Raw genomic sequence first — 20,241 nt, 5'->3', positions numbered from 1 at the left:
AGGCTATGGTTTTTGGAAAATATGTAAAGAAGATCTCACTTCAAAAATGTTTTGTTCCTCTAGGTACAAGGTCCTAGGTTGTAATTAATGATGGTGTAGAATTTAAAGACTTGAATGTAAATAACTCGTATTAACTTTTGATGACAATATTTTGACTATGCAAAAATTGTTTAAGTCACTATGTTACTTTCATGAATTTCTCTAATGTATAATGAATCACTCTTGATTATTGATATTATTTTATGATTTGTCCAAAATAGTAATAGTAGTAATTTTTTGAGAATTTGTGTTCCAAATAGAATGGAGAATTGCCTATTGAACTCATGGGCTTGCAATGCCAAAAGAAACTACTGAATGCTTTTCTAGGATGAAAAATCATGTTAGTGTTCAACGTTTTTTTTAAATCACTGAAAGAACACTAGTTCTTTAGTCTTTATAAAAAAAACCCGAGAAAACCCGAATAACCCGAGAAAATCGAATAACCCAAAAAAACCCGAGATTGAAAAAACCCGACTATTATTGGTTTGGTTTGGTTTATATATATTTTAACCCGATACAAATGGTTTGGTTTGATTTTTAAAAAACCCGAACCAACCCGGTAATGTACACCCCTAACACTAATTACCGGTTTAATTGAACTTAATAACTTTTCTATGGGAATATAGATATATATGTAAAAGATTAGTTAAGTTTTACTAAATATTATAAATTTTAGTATACGATAATATTAATGCTTAAAAATTCAAATTCTAAATCTGTTCTATAATAATAAGCTATTTGAGATTCCCTACAACATATTACACGAACACTATTCAGGGGTGAAATTACAACTCTGATTATGAATTTAGTAAAATACAATAATTTTGACCTAGATTTTCTATTTGTATTTAAAAATTTATTTAGTATGTATAAATAATTTTCTCCACCGTATATTTGTGTTTAGAATTTTAGTTAATATGTATAAATAATTTCTCCCAAATCCAATAAGCTAGTTTTTTCTAAAATTAAAAACGCAAAATCTCTTAATCACCTTCATTATCATCATTATAAAATAGAATAAACAAATCTTGTGGATACTTTTAAACTCATGGAGGCCAATCCCATTTGAAAGTTGAACTAAATATGCTAACGTAACTAGCTAGCTTGGAGATTAGGGTGTGTTCGGTACGAAGAAAAATATTATTTTTCTTGAATTTTTTTTTAAAGAAATAAGAGATTTTTTTTATTTATTTTTTTGTGTTCTATAGTTAAATAAGAAATATTATTTAAAAAATATTTGTGTATAATTTAAATAAATATTATGAGAGATGAAAATGAAGAGGTAGGAGTGTGGGGTCGTAGGGATGAGAGCTATGGATTTGGGGGAATAAAGATGAGATATGTTGGAGGGCGGAAAAGACATATCAATTGAACATGAAAAAGTTTAAAATATTTTTCGAATAATATGTTCCGTCTTACCGAACACACCCTAAGACCAATTCTCGTTACACGAGTCAAATAAGTACTACACGTCACCACTTATATTATTTGGCCTAAAAACAAGCAACTTCCAATTTTAAATAAACAACAAGATATGTAGAAGACAATATTTTGGATTTTTTTCACTTGTAAATTTTGTATTTTGTCCTTTTAGTTTCATATTCACACTAGGATATCTTTTTTAAAGAAAAATATCAACTAGAACTATTAGATGCAAGTGATCCAAAATTTTGATTATGATACAAAATAAGTGATTTTTTTTGTTTGGAATATTAACATTTTAAACCGGTTGCATAACTAAGATATTTCATTGCTACTATTTAAATTTTTAAATTATTATTTTTTATAATTTCCTGAAACTGTTAAGAAGTCTCACTTTGGAAAAGGGTTAGGAAGTTGGTCTTCTTATATGGATTTTGACAATCCTCCCCTTATGAGATAGCCCTCGGGGTTGAGTTAGACCCAAGATTCATCTTTATATTATATCTAACTCAGGTTTGTCCCAATTCATTGTTCGCCTATATTGTTGGTCCCTCATATTATTATTTTGTCCACACTCCAGTTAACGGTCTGGGCGTGTGGAGAGTGTTAAGAAGTCCTATATCGGAAAAAAGGTTTGGGAAGTTGGACTTCTTATTTATAGATAATCTTTCCCTCATGAGTTAATTTTTGGAGTTGAATTAGGCTCAAGATTCATCTTATCTTATAACGGTAAAAAGGTTGTTTTCGTATTAGTAGATGTTATTCTTATCTTAAGAAGGTAAAAAGATTGTTTTTGTATAAGTTGAATCTGGTCTAAAAAGAGGATCAACATTGTCCTTGATATTTTTCAAATTGGGTTGATGATAGTCTACTAAGGTTAAAAATAATTAGGCAAATATCACGATGTTGAATGAGAACATCAAAATTTAATCCATTCAAAGCTTTGATGGAAACATTTTCAGTTTTTGTCTAATTTGGGCTGCTTAGCAGCCAGCCCTCGTGCAAAATCTAGCATTGACTTCATAATTTTTGAAAATTATTGAACAATAAAAGAAGAAAAAAAGAACTTCATACGTATTTAATTTTGGTTAAGTTAAAAATTGGACTCTAGAAGAGGTTTTCCAGATGATTACTTAGGGTCTGTTTGGAAAGCCATCAGGTAATTAGAACTGGTGTAATTAATAGGGTAGTAATTATACAGTCTAGTAATTACGTTGTTTGTTTGCCCCAATGTAATTAAAGTGTAATTACAAGTGTGTTAATTGGTTGCACAAGTACAATCATAAGGTTATATTAAATTTCAAATATGAAAGTTAATTATCTAAAATTAAAAGTCTTATTAGATAAATAAGGGTCTTTATAAGTGATATTAAATTAAATATTTAGGATATATATTGTCTTTAGAAAATATATTAATTAATAAACATATGTTCTTAATAATATTATAAAAATAATTGATTTATTAATCATAAAAGCTAAAAACACAAGATTTCTATGAACATCATGAAATGTATGTTTGACAAAAATATTAGTATTATAAATATAATATCATAAAATTATTAAAATAAAAGAATTTTAAAAAGTTTCATGTAATTACATGGCGTGATTACACTCAATTCACAACACTCCCTTAGGAATTGACGAGTGTAATTAAACCCTTCAATTACACTCATTTCCTCTCTTGAAAAGTAATTATTTGGTCTGCCAAACATATCAAAGAGTGTAATTACACTCAATTACACCAAAATCTCAATTACATGGTGGCTTTCCAAAGAGGCCCTTGACTAATATGATAATTGTTTTAAGTGTTATAATTTGAAAATTACTCTAGTATTGTCATTTAACCTACAAAATTACTCAACTATTATTTTGGTGATATTTTCGATGGATTTTATTGGCATCAAATCTTTTAAAGCCAGTCGTTTAAAAATAAAAAAGCTACTCCTTTTAATTTTTGAGAAAACTACCATATTAGATATATATTCATACCATATATATTAATATCTATACTTTCAAATAATTATGTATCCTACTACTAATTAAGAGCTCTCTATCATACATTGAGGAAGATATACATATATACTTGTATTCTTGTTACCATATACACTAAAATAGGGAGAGGGGCGAACGAGATATGGGAGTGAGTTAAGTGAGATGGGCAGGGAGATAGGCATGTATCATAAATACATGTGAATAACACTAGATACATACTAGATACATGTATATGTATGTATCTGGTGTGATTCGCATGCATCTAGGATACCAGATACATAGGAGACTGGCGAGCAAGATGAAGGGGAGGAAGACGAGATTTGTCTATGTATCCCAGATACATTCGAATCCATTTGAATACAGTGTATCTAGAACAAATTACGCCTAATTTTGACACATGTATCCCAATATACATGTATCTAGACATGCCAAAATTTGATAAGATTCGTAATATTGCAAACTAGTGTATCTAAGTAATTAGCTCTTAAACTAATGGAATTTATGTAATTTTTCCTTAATTATTTGATTGACTCGCTCCATTTATCCTGATTAGCTATAATTATATGGGCGGAATATTTAGTGCAAAAAAACCCTTTTATAGCTATAATTATATGGGCGGAATATTTAGTGCAAAAAACCCCTTTTATTTTAGGGAAAACTACACAAATTATACCCATTAAGTAAAATATTTATTCAAATTGGACCCAATCCAATATTTTATCCTTACTAGACCCACGACCCAAACTACATACACGATTGTCTCCTTGTTCTATTCACTGAACCACTGCTTCTTCATCTTTGATACCACCAGAGTGTGTGTGTGTGTGTAATTGAGTAGTTTTTCACTGAAACATTGCATGTTCCTCCTTGATGTCATCAGAGTGTATATATACTCTAATGGTATCAAGGAGTAATTGAGTAGTGTTTTCACTGAAGCACAGTGTCTTCCTCTTTGATACCATCGGAATATATATATAATTTGACGGTATCAAGCAGTAAACGCACATTATTAGTTAAAAACATGGGGTATGAAAGTAAGGGAGTAGCCGCTTGTAGAGAGTTTCCCTTTTTAGGATATAAGTGTTATTTTCCCTTTATTTTACATATGTCGATCCTCTTCCTAAAATGCAGAGGAAGAGGACCCAAAAAGAACCCTAGATCGAGAGAATAGGAGAGGATTGATATATGTAAAATAAAAGGGTTCCATCCATTATATATTTGATCCATATAATTTTTGTTGGTCGGATCAAGTGGAGAGCTATACCATTCAACCATCTAGTTTATCAATATGGTCGAAGTATATATACATAATATAGATATGTATATTTAGCATAAAATATACACTATCTCTACACTTTGTGCATATTTTGTAAATTATATGATGGAAGGTTTTGAGATTATTCCAACAATAAAATGGTTGAAATAGGCAGCTTTTACTTTTTTAAAAAAATTTGGCTTAACAAAATTCATGTTAGCAAAATCAATCGAAAATAGCACATGAATTGGTTTGAGTGACTTGGTAGATAAAATGACAATAATAAAGTAATGTTTCTTTATAAAGCTAAAAAATTATTGTTTAATACAATTATCATTAATTGAGCACTCACATTCAGAAGATGAAGGTAGCGGAGATGATAATACTCATTTAGATGTATGGACATACTATGAGAGATATGGTGAACAGGGCTGTATTGTCACAGTGGGAGTGCCCTTTGTGGTGAACAAGTTGAGGAGACCGAGTTTGAAATGGTTCAAACATGTGAAGAGAAAATGCATATATACACCAGATATAAGGTACATGAGGTTGGTTGTAATAGGTTTTAAGAGAGGTAGAGGTAGGACGAAAAAGNTCTACACTTTGTGCATATTTTGTAAATTATATGATGGAAGGTTTTGAGATTATTCAAACAATAAAATGGTTGAAATAGGCAGCTTTTACTTTTTTAAAAAAATTTGGCTTAACAAAATTCATGTTAGCAAAATCAATCGAAAATAGCACATGAATTGGTTTGAGTGACTTGGTAGATAAAATGACAATAATAAAGTAATGTTTCTTTATAAAACTAAAAATTATTGTTTAATACAATTATCATTAATTGAGCACTCACATTTAGAAGATGAAGGTAGTAGAGATGATAATACTCATTTAGATGTATGGACATACTATGAGAGATATGGTGAACAAAGTTGTATTGTCACAGTGGGAGTGCCCTTTGTGGTGGACAAGTTGAGGAGACTGAGTTTGAGATGGTTCAAACATGTGAAGAGAAAATGCATATATACACCAGATATAAGGTACATGAGGTTGGTTGTAATAGGTTTTAAGAGAGGTAGAGGTAGGACCAAAAAGAATTGGGGTGGAGATGCAGGTGATTAGGTAGGACATGACGAATATTTAGCTTATTGACGACATGATCATAAGAAGGTATGAAGTTCGAGGACTATGATAAAAGGTTAGCAGGTGATAAATTTTTGTGACACTTAAGGTGAGAGAGGCATGGGATAGTCCCCCTCTTCCCCTTATTAGTAATGTTATTAGTTAGTACTCGCTCTTAGCCTATTTTTATTTGTTTTAGTGATGGATGAATTGACTCAACATATTCAAGAAAAGGTGTCAAGGTATTATTTTCGAATGCCATAGTTATGATTGACAAAACCAATGAAGGAGTTAATGCTAAGTTGGAAGTGTTTGGAGACAAATAGAAACTAAAGTGTTCAGGTTGAGTAGAATCAAGATAAAATAGTTGAAATGCAAATTCAATGGTGCAACTGTTGAGGTTGACGTGGAAGTGAGACTTGATATGCAAGTCATTCAAATAAGAGGAAGTTTCAAGTATTTTCGTCTATTATCCAAAAAATATGAGGAGATTGATGATGATATCACACATCGTACAAGTGTAAAATATAGACTCGCATCCGGAGTATTATGTGATAAAAAAGTGCCACTAAAATATAAAGGCAAATTCGTCAGAATGGTAGTTATTAGGACTAACTGTGTTGTATGGAGCGGTGTGTTGGTCATTCAAGAAGTTCCACGTTCAGAAGATGAAAGTTACGGAGATGAGGATACTGAGATGGATGTGTCATACTAGTAGAGGTCAGGGGCGGATCTACGTTCAACGAAGGGGGTTCATCCGAACCCGCTTCGTCGAAAAATTACACTATATATATAAGATTAAATTTTGAATATATGTGTATATATATACTATTGAACCCCCTGAACATACACCAAAGGCGTAGCTCAGTGGCGTTGGGGGTTCAGGAATTTGCTCTACTGCACACGAGGTCGTGTGTTCGAATCTGTGCAGAGGCATTTTGTTTTATCAACTTATTTCAGGCGTTTTATTTTTTAAAAATAAATAATAATGCAATCAGAAAATGATGTTTAGTTCCAAAAAATTAAAACGCTGATTGGGAATTTAGGATTTATTAGTTTAATCCCTAATTATAAAGTCAAATATTAAAAAATCCGTTTCTTCTTGATTCGACCGTTTAATCCAACCTGTTTATATCCTATTCGATCCGTTTATTTGTGGATATTATTTACGTGATTAATTTATTTTGAACCCCCTTGATGAAAATCCTCCCTCCGCCACTGGTAGAGGTAGTATTAGAAATGATATTTGGAAGTGACCTCGATAGATGAGAAGATGGTGGAAACGAGGCTGAGATGGTTTCAGGCATATGTAGAGAATATATACGGATGCTCTAGTGCAAAGGTGTGAGAGGTTGGCTATGGATGATTTTAGGATTGGTAGAAGTAGGCTGAAGAAATATTGGAGATAAATGATTAAATAGAACATGATGCAAGACATGACCTTTGATGAGAGGTTATGGAAGATACAAATTAGCTAGGTAGAACATTAGTTAGATAGTTAAATATTGTCTCGCTTATCGTTCTCTATTATTAGCCATTGTATTACTCTTGTAAAAAGCTCAACATAAAAACCTTTTAATATAATCAGAACCTCAAAACAAATATCAAACATCAAGAGGAAAACCAATGGAAAAGGTCAAAAGGATGTCTAGAGAGGGAGGATTGGGGGAGCTACTTAAAAAAAAAAAAAAGACAAAAGACAAAAGCAAAGATTTCATAATGTTTAGACAAAATTGGCTTGTTGGTTAAGCCAATTAAATAGGGTTTCCACTCTCCTATAATAATAATACCAAAGAATTTGCTTGTTATATGCTCCACCTTCTAATTTATATTAATTATAAAGTAATAAATACATTTTCCTTAAAAACAAAACTTGTCCTCCTTTTTACCAGCTATTGATGTTGTTTTCTAGCATGCTTGGGAAAACAAGATCTTTACATTTCATGTGTATAAGAAGAAAAGAATGTTTGAGTCCTGTAAACAATATCGAGTAGTAATAAGTATGAATAGTTGGAAAATAATAAAGTGACAAATACGCTAGGCAAAAGAAGTATCGAGGAAAGGTAATTAGATAGGACATGATGCAAATTCACTTATTTGAAGATATGACCTTAGATATGAGGTTACGGAGGACATTGATTATGTCAATTATAATAATTAACAATTTAACATATTCAAAAAATATATATAAAAATAAATTTCAATAAAAAAACTTGGTTAACTTTCAAAATTCTAATTATACCATATAAATTAAGACAGAGAAAGTAATATTTATCTTTTCCAATGTATCTTAAAATACATTTTGAGTTATCAAATTAAGTTTCTCTTTGAATTATTCAACCCATCCTTATATTTAAGAAAGTCTTAAAAATCTCTAGAGTCCAAAAAAGTTGAAACCTAAGCACACCACCATTTGTGCTTAATTTTAAAGAAACAATTTTTTTAAATGTTTCTACATCATGTGGGAATACTTTTCGTAGATGTGTTTGTTATTACGAAGAGTCAAATAATTTAATTTTATAAAAATATAATTTCTTAGAAAATAAAATTTTTAACAACACTTTAAATCATTAAATCATATTGCCTTACATTACTATTTTAAAACATATAAATTTTATTTTAATTTTTTAAACTTATTTATGTTCAAATTTGTACTGAAATTTAAGTATTTTGATATTTAAATCATCGAGATTAATTGGATGAGGGAGTATTGCAATAATGAAGCTGTTGTGGGGAACTTTTTTTTGTGTTCGATATCTATTTTAGAGTTATAAAAATTCAAATTTGTGTGGAAAAAATCCAACTTTGAGATAAAATGCACCTTAAAGGTGTCTCTAATCCAGAACTCAGACTAATTTGAATTGATGGGAAAAATATTACTTTAAAAGTAAAATATCCTCTACTAAAAATGAATCAACTTAGAGTTTGAATATGAGATCTTTAATGAAGATATTTAATACGTTACCATTGGTGAAAATGTGTGGACTTAAGAATGTGTTTAAATGAGCTTTTATATAACTCGTCTTATAAGTCTAAAGTCATAAACTAAAACTTCTAATGTGTGATTTTTTATTTATTTTAATCTTCTTCTTTTTTTTACTTTAAAATCAATGTATATAAGTATATATTGACTTTACCTAATATTCAAAAGATATTTTGATTTTAAAATATTTTAAATAAATCAATTCAAAAAGGTTTTTAAGTTACTTTTGACCATTGAATTTTTTTTTATGATTTATTTTTATCATTTTAGATTTAATCAAGTACATTTTTTAAAAATTAGTCAAATACTTTAAAATAAGTTGATTCAAATGAACTTTTTAAAATGAGAAAGTTATCAAAATAGTTCTTAATGTATGGGCTTTGATTCCATTTGGTCCTTAAAGTATGGACTTGATGGAAATGGTCTTTTATGTATCATAAATTGTGATCAATTTGGTCTTTAACCCTAAAATTTTAATGGCAGCGATTATTTAAAAACAAATTAACTAAAATCGCTACACGTGGAGCGATTTCCCATTATTTTTTAAGCAGTCCTCGCCTCGGGAATTTTTAATAAGAAAAAATTTAATTTTTTTTAAGAAAATGGCTGCTATAGCAGCTATTTCTATTTTTTAAACGTTGTTGGGGCAACGTTGTTAGAAAAAAAATTCATAGCAATAATTTTAAAGAAAAAAGAAATTTTTTTTTGGACCGGCAGTGATTTTTATGTTTTTTAAAGGAGTAACAACGTCAATTTTGTCAGAAGAAAATTGCTCCGTCAGGAGCGATTTTGCCCTTTTGGTTAAAAAAAAAATTGATGTGCCATTTTGGAATTTTTGGAAACAGGGGAAGGAAAGTCTTGAACAAGCGCATCTTTTATATATTCCGTGTATTTTGACGACAAAAAAAATAAAATATTAATTTTAGGGTTAAAGACCAAATTTATCACAATTTATGATACATAAAGGACCATTTCCATCAAGTCCATACATTAAGGATCAAATGGAATCAAAACCATACATTAAGGATCAAATGGAATCAAAGCCATTAAGGACCATTTTGATCATTTTCTCTTTTTAAAATAGTCAAAACTTTCATTTTTCTTTGATAAATTTTCAAATCGACAAACCTTTCATCCAATAGTACAATAATACTCTGTTCTTCTCTCTCTCTCTCTGCAAAATACGACAATTTCAGGATCAAGAAAACCTGCTCGTACATTTTTCAATAATATAATCTATGATACTTACAATTACATCTGTGATAATTATATATTTCTATACTATATAATATATTGTATTGAATATAAACATAGTACAGAAGTCGAATATTTTTCCAACATATACAAATCCAAGGTGATGTTTGTTGTTCATCCGTTTCTCTACCTCGACTCAATGATTCATCTTCTCCATTCTTTCCTACCCAGAAAACCCCATTTCCAAATCTTCAATTCCATCCTATTTTCTTGAAGTTTTATTCTGGATCCGCCATTGTTGCCTTTTCTTCAAACAAGAGCTGCTAAACGCTTACCTGAGGTTGTTTTCGTAATACGCAGAAGGAAAAAATTGGGGGAAATAGAGATGAAATGCTTCTATTTCACGAAGGATGAGGAAGAAGGGGGAACATTGAGTTCAAGAGAATCGAAGGTTTCATGGGTTCGTTCGTTGAGTGTAGCGTCAAGCAGTGTTGATACAAGGAAGTCGAGGTCAGATTTGGATTCGGAATCGAGGGATTTTACTGAAACGTTTGAGTTTTATGAGTTTTTGACTCAGAGAAGAGCTAATGATCTGCGAGCATTTAGCTTCTCGGAGCTGAAAATGGCGACAAAGGGTTTCAGTAGAGGACTCATGATTGGAGAAGGAGGATTTGGGTGTGTTTACAGAGGGGTTGTTGGTGCTCCATGTTCGGATTTGAAAATGGAAGTTGCTGTTAAACGATTGAATCGCCATGGATTCCAGGCATGCTTTTTCTCCTTAATACCCTAATAAGGTTTCGTTTAGCTATGAAAATTGTGAAATTCGGAAAAAAAAAATAGTTTTTCTCTTTTGAATTTTTATGAGTATTTGGAGTGAAAACATAAAAATAACTTTTTGATGTTTTTCAAATTCCGAGAATTCACCTCCGGAAAACACTGTAAGAACCTTTGTCGTGAGCTATGTTGCTCGGACTCTCTAAAAATACTATCAAACCCGAGTTGTATCCTGTGAAACTTCAGTACTTTTGGAGGATTCGAATATGCATCCGGAAACATTTTTGAGGAGTTCGAGCAACATAGATTTTGAGTATGTATTACCATTGAACATAATTTCTAATGAATATGTTTAGTTATTATGCTTATCAATGTGTTTTTGATTAAAATTTGAACTTTCAAGTGCTTATTTCAAATTGGAGTGATTTAATTTATAGAAACATGATTTTTTTTAGGAGAAAAAAAGAGTAATTTTATTATATGCTTATAATATGAAAATTTTTAATATATGAAAATTATTGATATATGAATAATTATGAGGGTTGATAGTAACATTTTAGAATGTTTTCTATTTTATCATTTTGATATAAGAAAGTTGCATAAAATACTTTTCTGTAATTTCTGAATAGTTAGATTTCATCTTATGAAATATAATAATGTTGTGTGGTTTAATCCTGAAAATTAATCAAATTTGCCTTTCAATATCACAATATGCACCTTTTTTTTAAAAATATCACCTTGCATTACAATAACGAAAAAAAAAAAAAAGAGAGAGAGATTGTTCTTGTGACTCGGGATTAACCTTTATCGAGTCGTTTTGGAAAAGACTCCATATGGTCATTGGCCATTAGGATTTTTCTTGTGTGCTTTATGGCTTGTTCTAGTTGTTTGAGCTTTTAAATGTCTTTTTATATTTATTTTTTTGTATAATTTTGTTTATGTTTTGCATATTATAATTCTAGTTTCGCTCTTATAAGTACATTTCTTTTGTCTATCACCTCCCAGCTCAGCCATGTTATGTGTTTCATAAGATAAAGCTGAGTTTTTCTACAGTCATCTTATATGTTTCATGTTCGTCTAGTATTCAGGGGCATAAGGAGTGGATTAATGAAGTAAACTTTTTAGGTGTAGTGAAGCATCCAAATCTAGTGAAGTTAATCGGGTACTGTGCAGAAGATGATGAAAGAGGGATGCAACGTCTTTTAGTCTATGAACTGATGCGTAACAAAAGCTTGGAGGACCATCTGTTGGCACGAGCAGCTGCTCCTCTCTCCTGGACTTTGAGATTAAAAATTGCCCAAGATGCTGCTCGTGGATTAGCCTATCTTCATGAAGAAATGGATTTTCAGGTGATTTAGACTGTTTTTATTTTAGAATCCATTACGTATCTTCACAACTGGTTGTTCATGTGTTTTATTTACTGCCCTCAGCCCATTTCTTTCTACGAAGTTTCCTAATTAAAGAAAAAGTTGTAGCTAGTCCAATGGCTAAAAATGCCTTGAATCCTGTTGGACAGGCAACTGGATTACAAATAGTTGCCTGATTTACCTTATCAAATTGAAAAGGGTAATAAGAATAAGAATGCTCGTTGCTAAATTCTTAAAGCGGTGAATTCTTTACTGATCATCATCTGGAGGATAGTAAACTACACTATGTGAATATAAGTAAAATATGATGAAACGAACAAGGAAGACTAGCTGTTAGATGGGTTTGGATGATAGGTTAGATGCCAAAGAGAAAATCATTTGGCTGGATTGTTGTGACCAAGACGAATCTGACGTTTAATCAATCTTAAAGCAGTCCGTTTCTTCAAACTGCTTCTTATACCTAAGTCATCATGTATTTGCATGATTTTTGGACGAGGTACCAAATGAATAAAAAGGCTCATTCGAAACATTTGGCTTAAAGCATATGGAGCATTCCACTATCATTCTTTTCTTCACACAATTTTGAAATCTGGATGGCAATTGCTTCTGCACTCTTCGTTGTTTCGTCAAAATTGTGTGTTCTAGAATTAAATCGATAGTTTCAAAAGTTTGTTAATTACCGAGCGAGCCCACTAAAACCTTTGTATTTATGTCTGTAAATCCCCAAGGGAAAACATGACTTTTTGGTGCATAGAAGCCCAACACAAACTTCATTTTGACTATTAACAGGGATAGTAGAGCTCTTTTGTCAGCAATACCAATTTCTAGCCTTTGACATTTCTGGTTCTAAACTTTTTCATTGTGTTATTTTTTCTTTGCTGTCTTTGTTTCAGTTAATATTTCGAGACTTCAAGCCATCGAATATTCTTCTGGATGAAGACTTTATCGCAAAACTATCAGACTTTGGACTAGCTAGGCAAGGTCCAACTGCAGGACTAACCCATGTGTCAACATCAGTAAGTATCTTTTTTCTTCCCTATTTCTATTTTCTGATGTTCTTTGATTTGCATTACCTGAGCCGGGGGTCTTCGCTAACAGCCTATCTACCTCCGTAAGGTAGGGGGGGTAAGGTCTGCATCCCCTCCCCAGACCTCACCGGGACTACACTGGTATATTGTTGTTGTTGTCCATCAGTCCCAAAAAAGAATGACTTTTTCTATATTTAGAAACAATTTAAGTTTATACTCTTCTCGTTTTACCCTCAAATGATTTATAGCTGGAGAAATGTCTATGACAAGTTTTAGACCAAATGTCTCGTTGTGCATTGCCTGACTTAGCAATTCCTCAGGTTGTAGGTACGGTAGGCTATGCAGCTCCAGAATATGTCCAGACTGGAAGACTCACTGCTAAAAGTGATGTTTGGAGCTTTGGAGTTGTTCTCTATGAGCTCATCACAGGAAGGAGAGTGTTGGAACGAAACCTTCCTCGAGCTGAGCAAAAACTATTAGAATGGGTAAGACCCTACGTTTCAGATACGAAGAAATTTCATTTTATTCTTGACCCTCGACTTGAAGGGCATGATTGTATCAAGTCAGCTCAACGACTTGCATCACTGGCCAACAAATGCCTTGCAAAGAATGCAAGATCTCGCCCTAGAATGAGTGAAGTCGTTGATATGCTTGAGAATATCATAATTGATGCTGAAGCAGTGCCTGAAACTTTGAAAGAAACAGAAAATGTGAATGAAGAAGTCGACACAAAGGAAGAAGGAAGAGAGGAAGTTGAATTAGGAAAACCAGAAAGCAATAACCAAAAGTGGGGTTTCGACTTCAAAGAAATGGTCAGCTTTAGGAACAAATCCATCGGTAAGTTAGATTGGAGGAATTGGACAGCAGGTTTAGTCAAATCATCGTAACATACTGTCCCTCGTGTTCTTCTGACTCTTGCTAATGGATCAATTTTTTGTATTTTAGAATGGAGATATCCCGGCAGCTTTGCTATGTATGTTCTGCAAAGAGGTGTAAATTAGGTAGGAACATCATCTTCTCTGTAACACATAATGCAAGTTCCTTTTTTCAATCTTGTATTTGGACTAGGAATGCATTTCAACTTCTTGTTTGTATAGGGAACAATCTTTTTTTCCTCTCTCAAGAGTCCTCTTCTCCATAGAGGCAACAACAACAATATACCCAGTGGGATCCCATAGGTGGGGTCTGGCAAGGGTAGAGTGTAAGCAAATCATAATCCTACCTTGTGGAGGTAAGGAGACTGTTTTCGGAGGATCCTTGGCAATGGTTGAGAGCTAAATAGAGGGCAATACGTTCTATGATCTTGGTTTTGCTAGATTGTATTCAAAGCTCAAATTAATGAAACGAGACTTTTTTTTCTCTCTTTTTCATGCACTTTTGCTCAAGCAAACATCTGTGGTAATTCAAATTATAGTGTCATGAGTTTGAATCCAATATTCATAATGTTTTTGCACATATGGATTTAAGACCAGACTGAAGCCAGGTAGGGTATAGGACCACGGTTCATCTAAACCTCCATCAGCGAAAAATTTACACTACTTATATATGGAATTATAGTAATGTTTTATTTGTAGGATTGAGTAATGTAGCAAATATTAAATCCCGAATCTAATGATGTTTGAAAGGGTGATTTCCTAAAGGCTATTTGATAGACTTTGATCCACCTTTCTTTTTTTTAGAGGTGGGGTGTTATAACTAGTGTTGGTCCAATTGAACTTTCATCGCGTTGATGAAGGTTCAATTCCCCACCATGTAATTCCCTCCATAGTTTATAAGTAGTGTTGGTATGTTGGAGGCTTCAAAAATGGTTGTTGATAACCAAGAAATATTCAAAGGAGAAAAGCAAAATATTTTCTCAAGGATAAAGGGGGACCAAATTCAGGCCCATAAGAGTGGACCATGTTTTACTAAATGCATTTCCACATGACACACCTTCTCTGACCAACCAACAACTCACATGGTTTTTAGTCATGAATAAATTAGAAATTTTACATCATATAATCACACACAATAATAATAATCGATATATATATATATATATATATATATATATATATATATCTCGCAGGGTCAAACGGGCCTTAAATGTCCATCCCTTTTTATCTTTCCCTTTCCTACTTCTCATAGTCCTTCCCCACCCTAAGAAAGAAGTACAAAATAAACAAGCTCAGCTATATTTGAGTAGAAAAGTTACAATCTTTTTGTCATAAGGTGTGGTCTGATTTTGACTATTTATATATTTTATTGTATTGAGTTTAGGTCTTGCTCTTTCAATCAAAATGGGTTGTTAATTATTAGCACTAACTCAAATATACAAAACTTATACAATAATTTTATATATTAAATGTATATGTGTGTATATTATATATTTATATTTAAATATATAAAACCTATATATTTATTGATTATTTTGTAAATTAGATCACCTCGTAGATATTGAATTGTAATTATGTTGATTAAAACTTGAAGAATATTTATAAAGTCACATTTTTTTAATTCATTGTTAATTAATTATAGGAGATTATTTCCTATTTGCACTACTTCATCACGTAAATATTAATCGATTTTTTCTTTGCGAAAATGAATTTGTAATAACAATAACTTGTGTTATCTATCGATAGGTAGGAATCATCACAAAGTGGAAGAATCTCTTGATTTTCACAACCTAGTTTTTTCTCTCAGAGATGTAAAGAATTTTTCTACATCTGAGTACATAAGTTACAATCTTTTGTCATAAGGTGTGGTCTGATTTTGACTATTTATTTATTTTATTTTTATTGAGTTTAGGTCTTACTTTGTTAATTATGAGCACTAACTCAAATATATAAAACTTAATACAACAATTTTGTATATTAAATGTCTATGTGTGTACATTATAGATTTATATTTAAATTTAAATATATAACCTATATGTTTATTGATTATTTTGTAAATTAGATCGCCTCATAGATATTGAATTGTAATTATGTTGATTAAAACGTGAAGCATATTTATAAAATCACTTTTTTTTAATTCAAAGGTTAATTAATTATAGGAAATCATTTCCTCTTTGTACTATTTCATCATGGGAGAAGGACTAGCTAATGAGTTAATCGAATAATTATCATCTCTTATGGATAGATCCGAACCAATAACTTTTTTCCAAACACTCTCATATCAATCAAAGCTCATTTCTTTTAACATCACCATGGAATGTGAGATGTCATATGGCACATGGCTTTTGTATGGGTTCAAACAAAATGCAAATTTAAGATCAAACTTACCTCTCATTCCTTTTTTTCTTTTCTATTCTTTTTGAAATATATATATATATCTTTTTATCAGGGGCAGAGGAAAGGGAAATGAGGGACAAAATTACAAGGTGAGAACTCAAAACCCTTACAAAAATATGAAAATTTAGATAGCTAATCAACTAAATGAATTTTCGAGATCTCCTAAAAAAGATGTCCTTCGCTTAATACACCAAAAAGACATCTTTGCCCTTGTTACACGTGATGGAATTTTAGTAGCAAGGAATTGCCTATTGGACAATAATATCCATAGACGAACCTTTCAAACATATTTTTCTTACTCCAAGAGCGAAAAGAACATCATATAATCGGTTATACTATCTGAAAATATAGGAGTAGGGTGGGATAGCGCCCGATTGATTGAGCGTCTTACAACCTGTCATGCAAGCTAGCAAAGCCAGCGCAGCCCCTGGATCCTCATGTATGTGGAAGCTTTTGGAAAATTAATGATAAGTAATGAAAACCAAACATGAATGTTATCCTTTAAATCAATACAATTCATTTTAAATGAAATTCTTATAAAGGTAAACATGGTTTCTTTCATGCATGTCATAGACTAACAATAGATTTACAACCCCAAAAGATATGACTAATGTCTATAAATTCTCAATTATAAAGAATTAAACAATAATTTGAGACAGATTCCGATGACTCAAAAAAAAAATAGTTCTCCATGAATACAAAGTGGAGCTACCCTAATTGCGTAGCTCATGTGAGTCCCACACATATACCTAAATAAAAAAAATTAAACTGCCAAAAAGGACTAAGCTTCTTTGTTCATTTGTAATTAAAAAAAAGAAGAAGATGAAACTCTTTGTTCATTTGTAAAAAATATAGTGAAACTCTTTGTTTAAGCTTGAACTTGCTGAATCCTGAAAGACGTAACTATTAAAGAAAATATGGGAAAATGCATAAATATCCCCCGCCTATACTCGNCAAAAAGGACTAAGCTTCTTTGTTCATTTGTAATTAAAAAAAAGAAGAAGATGAAACTCTTTGTTCATTTGTAAAAAATATAGTGAAACTCTTTGTTTAAGCTTGAGCTTGCTGAATCCTGAAAGACGTAACTATTAAAGAAATATGGGAAAATGCATAAATATCCCCCGCCTATACTCAAAATCCCAAAGACACACCTAACCTTTACTAAGGTCCTATTACCCCCCCGAACTTATTTTATATGTAATATTCTACCCCTTTTTGGCCTATGTGGCACTATCTTGTGGGCCCAACGCATGTTGATTTTTTTCAAGGATAGTGCCACGTAGGTCGAAAAGGGGTAGAATACTATGGATAAATTAAGTTCGGGGGTAATAGGACCTTAGTAAATGTTAGGTGTGTCTCTTGGATTTCGGGCATAGGCTGGGGGTACTTATGCATTTTCCCAAAGAAATATCCTTGAGAACATTATCCTCATTTTATTGTCTTGAGCTTCACCACTTTGTGTAATTCTCCACCAATTTGATATTCAAAAGATTCCTAAGATATGGCCACTTTAGAATATAGCACTAATGATATTTTATTTTGGAGGACCCCCCAAATTGCCTCTAATGTTGGAAAGAAGAAATTGAGTTGCAACTTTCTACAATCTATTCATGTGACTACTTCTCTTTACATCACTCTGAAGGATAACATCATATTTTCCACTACTATTTCCCTACTAACTTTTTTGAACCTTCCCCTCTTGCTATTATATACTTTACACTAAAGGATAAAAAGGCCCATGTATCCCACAGATTCTAAAAAGGGGATGTAACATATAGATAAAGCTCAAATAGACATAACACAAGTACTTTGACTTTAAAAGTTAACAACTTTTCAAAGGGTGAAAAGGTTGCCAATATCAATTATGCAAATAGCACTTTGCACTCCCTCATAGTAACAACTCCCTCATAGTAACAACATACCTAGTATAATGCCAGAAGCGATGTTTAAGAAAGAATAGTGTATACGCAGAGTCACAGACCTTAATTACTCCAACCTTGGAAGGTGGAAAGGTTGTTTACGATAAAACCTTAAATCAAGGAAAAACAACTCAAGAAAAGGAATATGAAAGTGAAGAAGCCACAACAAAAATATTAAAGATATATAGCATTACAAAAAAAAAATAAAAATAAAAAGTAACTACAACAACAATTTACCCAATATAATCGCATAAGAGGAGTCTAAGGAAGGTTGTGTGTACACAGACCTTACTCCGTCCTTGAAAGATAGAGAGACTCCGTCCTTGAAAGATAGAGAGGTTGTTTCCAATAGACCCTTCACTCAAGGTTAAGCAACTCAGGAAAACGAATATGAAAGTAAAGAAGCCACGACAAAAATACTAAAGATAGCATTATATAAAGCATTCTATAAAGACCATAACAACAACAAAATAATGTTATAAACGAAGCACAAAAAGCAACAAATAATAACAAAAATCGAAGATCAAGAAAATTCTAAGTATGAAAGGGTACTATGCATTCCCTTAAGTGTCAAAAAGTGAACATTTAGTGACCTGTGAGCAAAACTCAAGTTACAAACACATTCAGGACCTACAGAAAGTATTGATCAATACATTAGCCAAAAACAACTGTACAATCAGTCAGCTGATACTGCAAATGTGCAGAGGTTCTTCATCAGCCTCAACTACTTATCAAGCTTTGATAAAACATAAAGGCAAAAAACAAGAAATTAAGGCATCTTTCAATCGTTTGTTTAATTATTTAGCGTAAAGGGGAGAAGCAGAAGGTCTTGGATAAGCAACTGAAGGATTTCTACTAGCAACATCACCAGCACTTCGTCTACGTGGTCTAGGTCGGTTGCTAGCATGGCTGCGAGTATTTCCTGAATCTTTAGATTGTTGATAAAGTTGCTCCAGTTCTTTATCAATGTCACTCATGCTTGGTCTAAATCGAGGATCTTTGGATAGGCACCGCAAGGCAAGGTTAGCTACTTTACTCGCCACGTCCATTGAATACTGGCCTTCAAGACGGGTATCCAGAACACGGAAGACCTTGCGTTTGTTACCTAGGTAAGGTTTCGCCCACTCCACTAGATTGTGTTCTCCGGCTGGTCTATTCTTGTCGATTGCCCTACGACCTGACAGCATTTCAAGGAGGACAACTCCAAAACTATACACATCACTCTTGCTAGTTAAATGACCTGTATCAAACAGATGAATCAAAGGGAGATGAGTTATAAATAGATAATTCCAGGTACAAGTGATTTCTGATAATGGTTGAACGCAACATGTAAAGTCAGGCAACAGTACAAGTTTGCATCGGCTGATTAAAGACTCAACATGAAGATATCTAAGTCCATCCCAGAAAGAGCACTAACTAATTGTTGACCAGGGGATGGAGTGCAGTACAAATGCATCATATGTGAATGACTAATGAGGTTCTTGACAATAAGAATGCGAGTTAAAAAGAAAGAGAAAACTGCATGTTAGATGGATCTTGGATAAGAAGATATGTTCCATCGTAGACGTAAAGATGCCCTGATCAGTATCTAGTATTCTAAATTTGGATACTCTAGGAAGTGGGGCCACATTGGAACAACAGAGGAAACTAACACACGAGTCAGGGGAAAAAGAAACCATACCAGTGGCCATGTATTCTGGAGCTGCATATCCATAGGTCCCCATAACCCTTGTAGAGACGTGGCTTTTATCGCCTGTTGGCCCATCCTTAGCTAATCCAAAGTCAGAGAGTTTGGCAGTGTAATTCTACAATGATATAAGAGAAACAGCACCAAGTAAGCACACGTTAGCTGGTTCGTAATAAGCAAGCAATTG

The 20,241-nt window shown here is 32.3% G+C and overlaps 3 protein-coding genes across 5 annotated transcripts in view; 2 read left to right on the top strand and 1 right to left on the bottom strand.

Moving 5' to 3' along the window:
* The window catches only part of LOC125875249 (outer envelope pore protein 16, chloroplastic), a 239,923-nt gene that overhangs the window by 41,159 nt on the left and 178,523 nt on the right, over window positions 1-20,241 (top strand). The gene's annotated exons all lie outside the window — the stretch shown is intronic.
* Window positions 10,114-14,534, top strand: LOC125875231 (serine/threonine-protein kinase PCRK1). The gene is made up of 4 exons (XM_049556333.1): window positions 10,114-10,770; window positions 11,870-12,130; window positions 13,042-13,164; window positions 13,497-14,534. Exons 1-4 carry the CDS (start codon window positions 10,393-10,395, stop codon window positions 14,061-14,063), a joined length of 1,329 nt encoding a protein of 442 aa, XP_049412290.1. The 5' UTR covers window positions 10,114-10,392; the 3' UTR covers window positions 14,064-14,534.
* LOC125875232 (probable serine/threonine-protein kinase PBL9) overlaps window positions 18,976-20,241 on the bottom strand; it is a 1,122,098-nt gene continuing 1,120,832 nt past the window's right edge. For all 3 annotated transcript variants that reach the window (XM_049556335.1, XM_049556334.1, XM_049556336.1), the window contains exons 6-7: window positions 20,049-20,172; window positions 18,976-19,607 (exon numbers count right to left, since the gene is read on the bottom strand). In XM_049556335.1, coding sequence (XP_049412292.1) covers window positions 19,165-19,607; window positions 20,049-20,172 — 567 coding nt within the window. In that variant the 3' untranslated portion in view covers window positions 18,976-19,164. The remainder of the gene's footprint in view (window positions 19,608-20,048; window positions 20,173-20,241) is intronic.

The sequence above is a fragment of the Solanum stenotomum genome, chromosome 8 (assembly GCF_019186545.1).
Source record: "Solanum stenotomum isolate F172 chromosome 8, ASM1918654v1, whole genome shotgun sequence".
In the NCBI taxonomy this organism is placed as follows: Eukaryota; Viridiplantae; Streptophyta; class Magnoliopsida; order Solanales; family Solanaceae; genus Solanum; species Solanum stenotomum.
The sequence above is the reverse complement of the archived record's forward strand: the minus strand, read 5'-3'. Positions and strand labels throughout refer to the sequence as shown.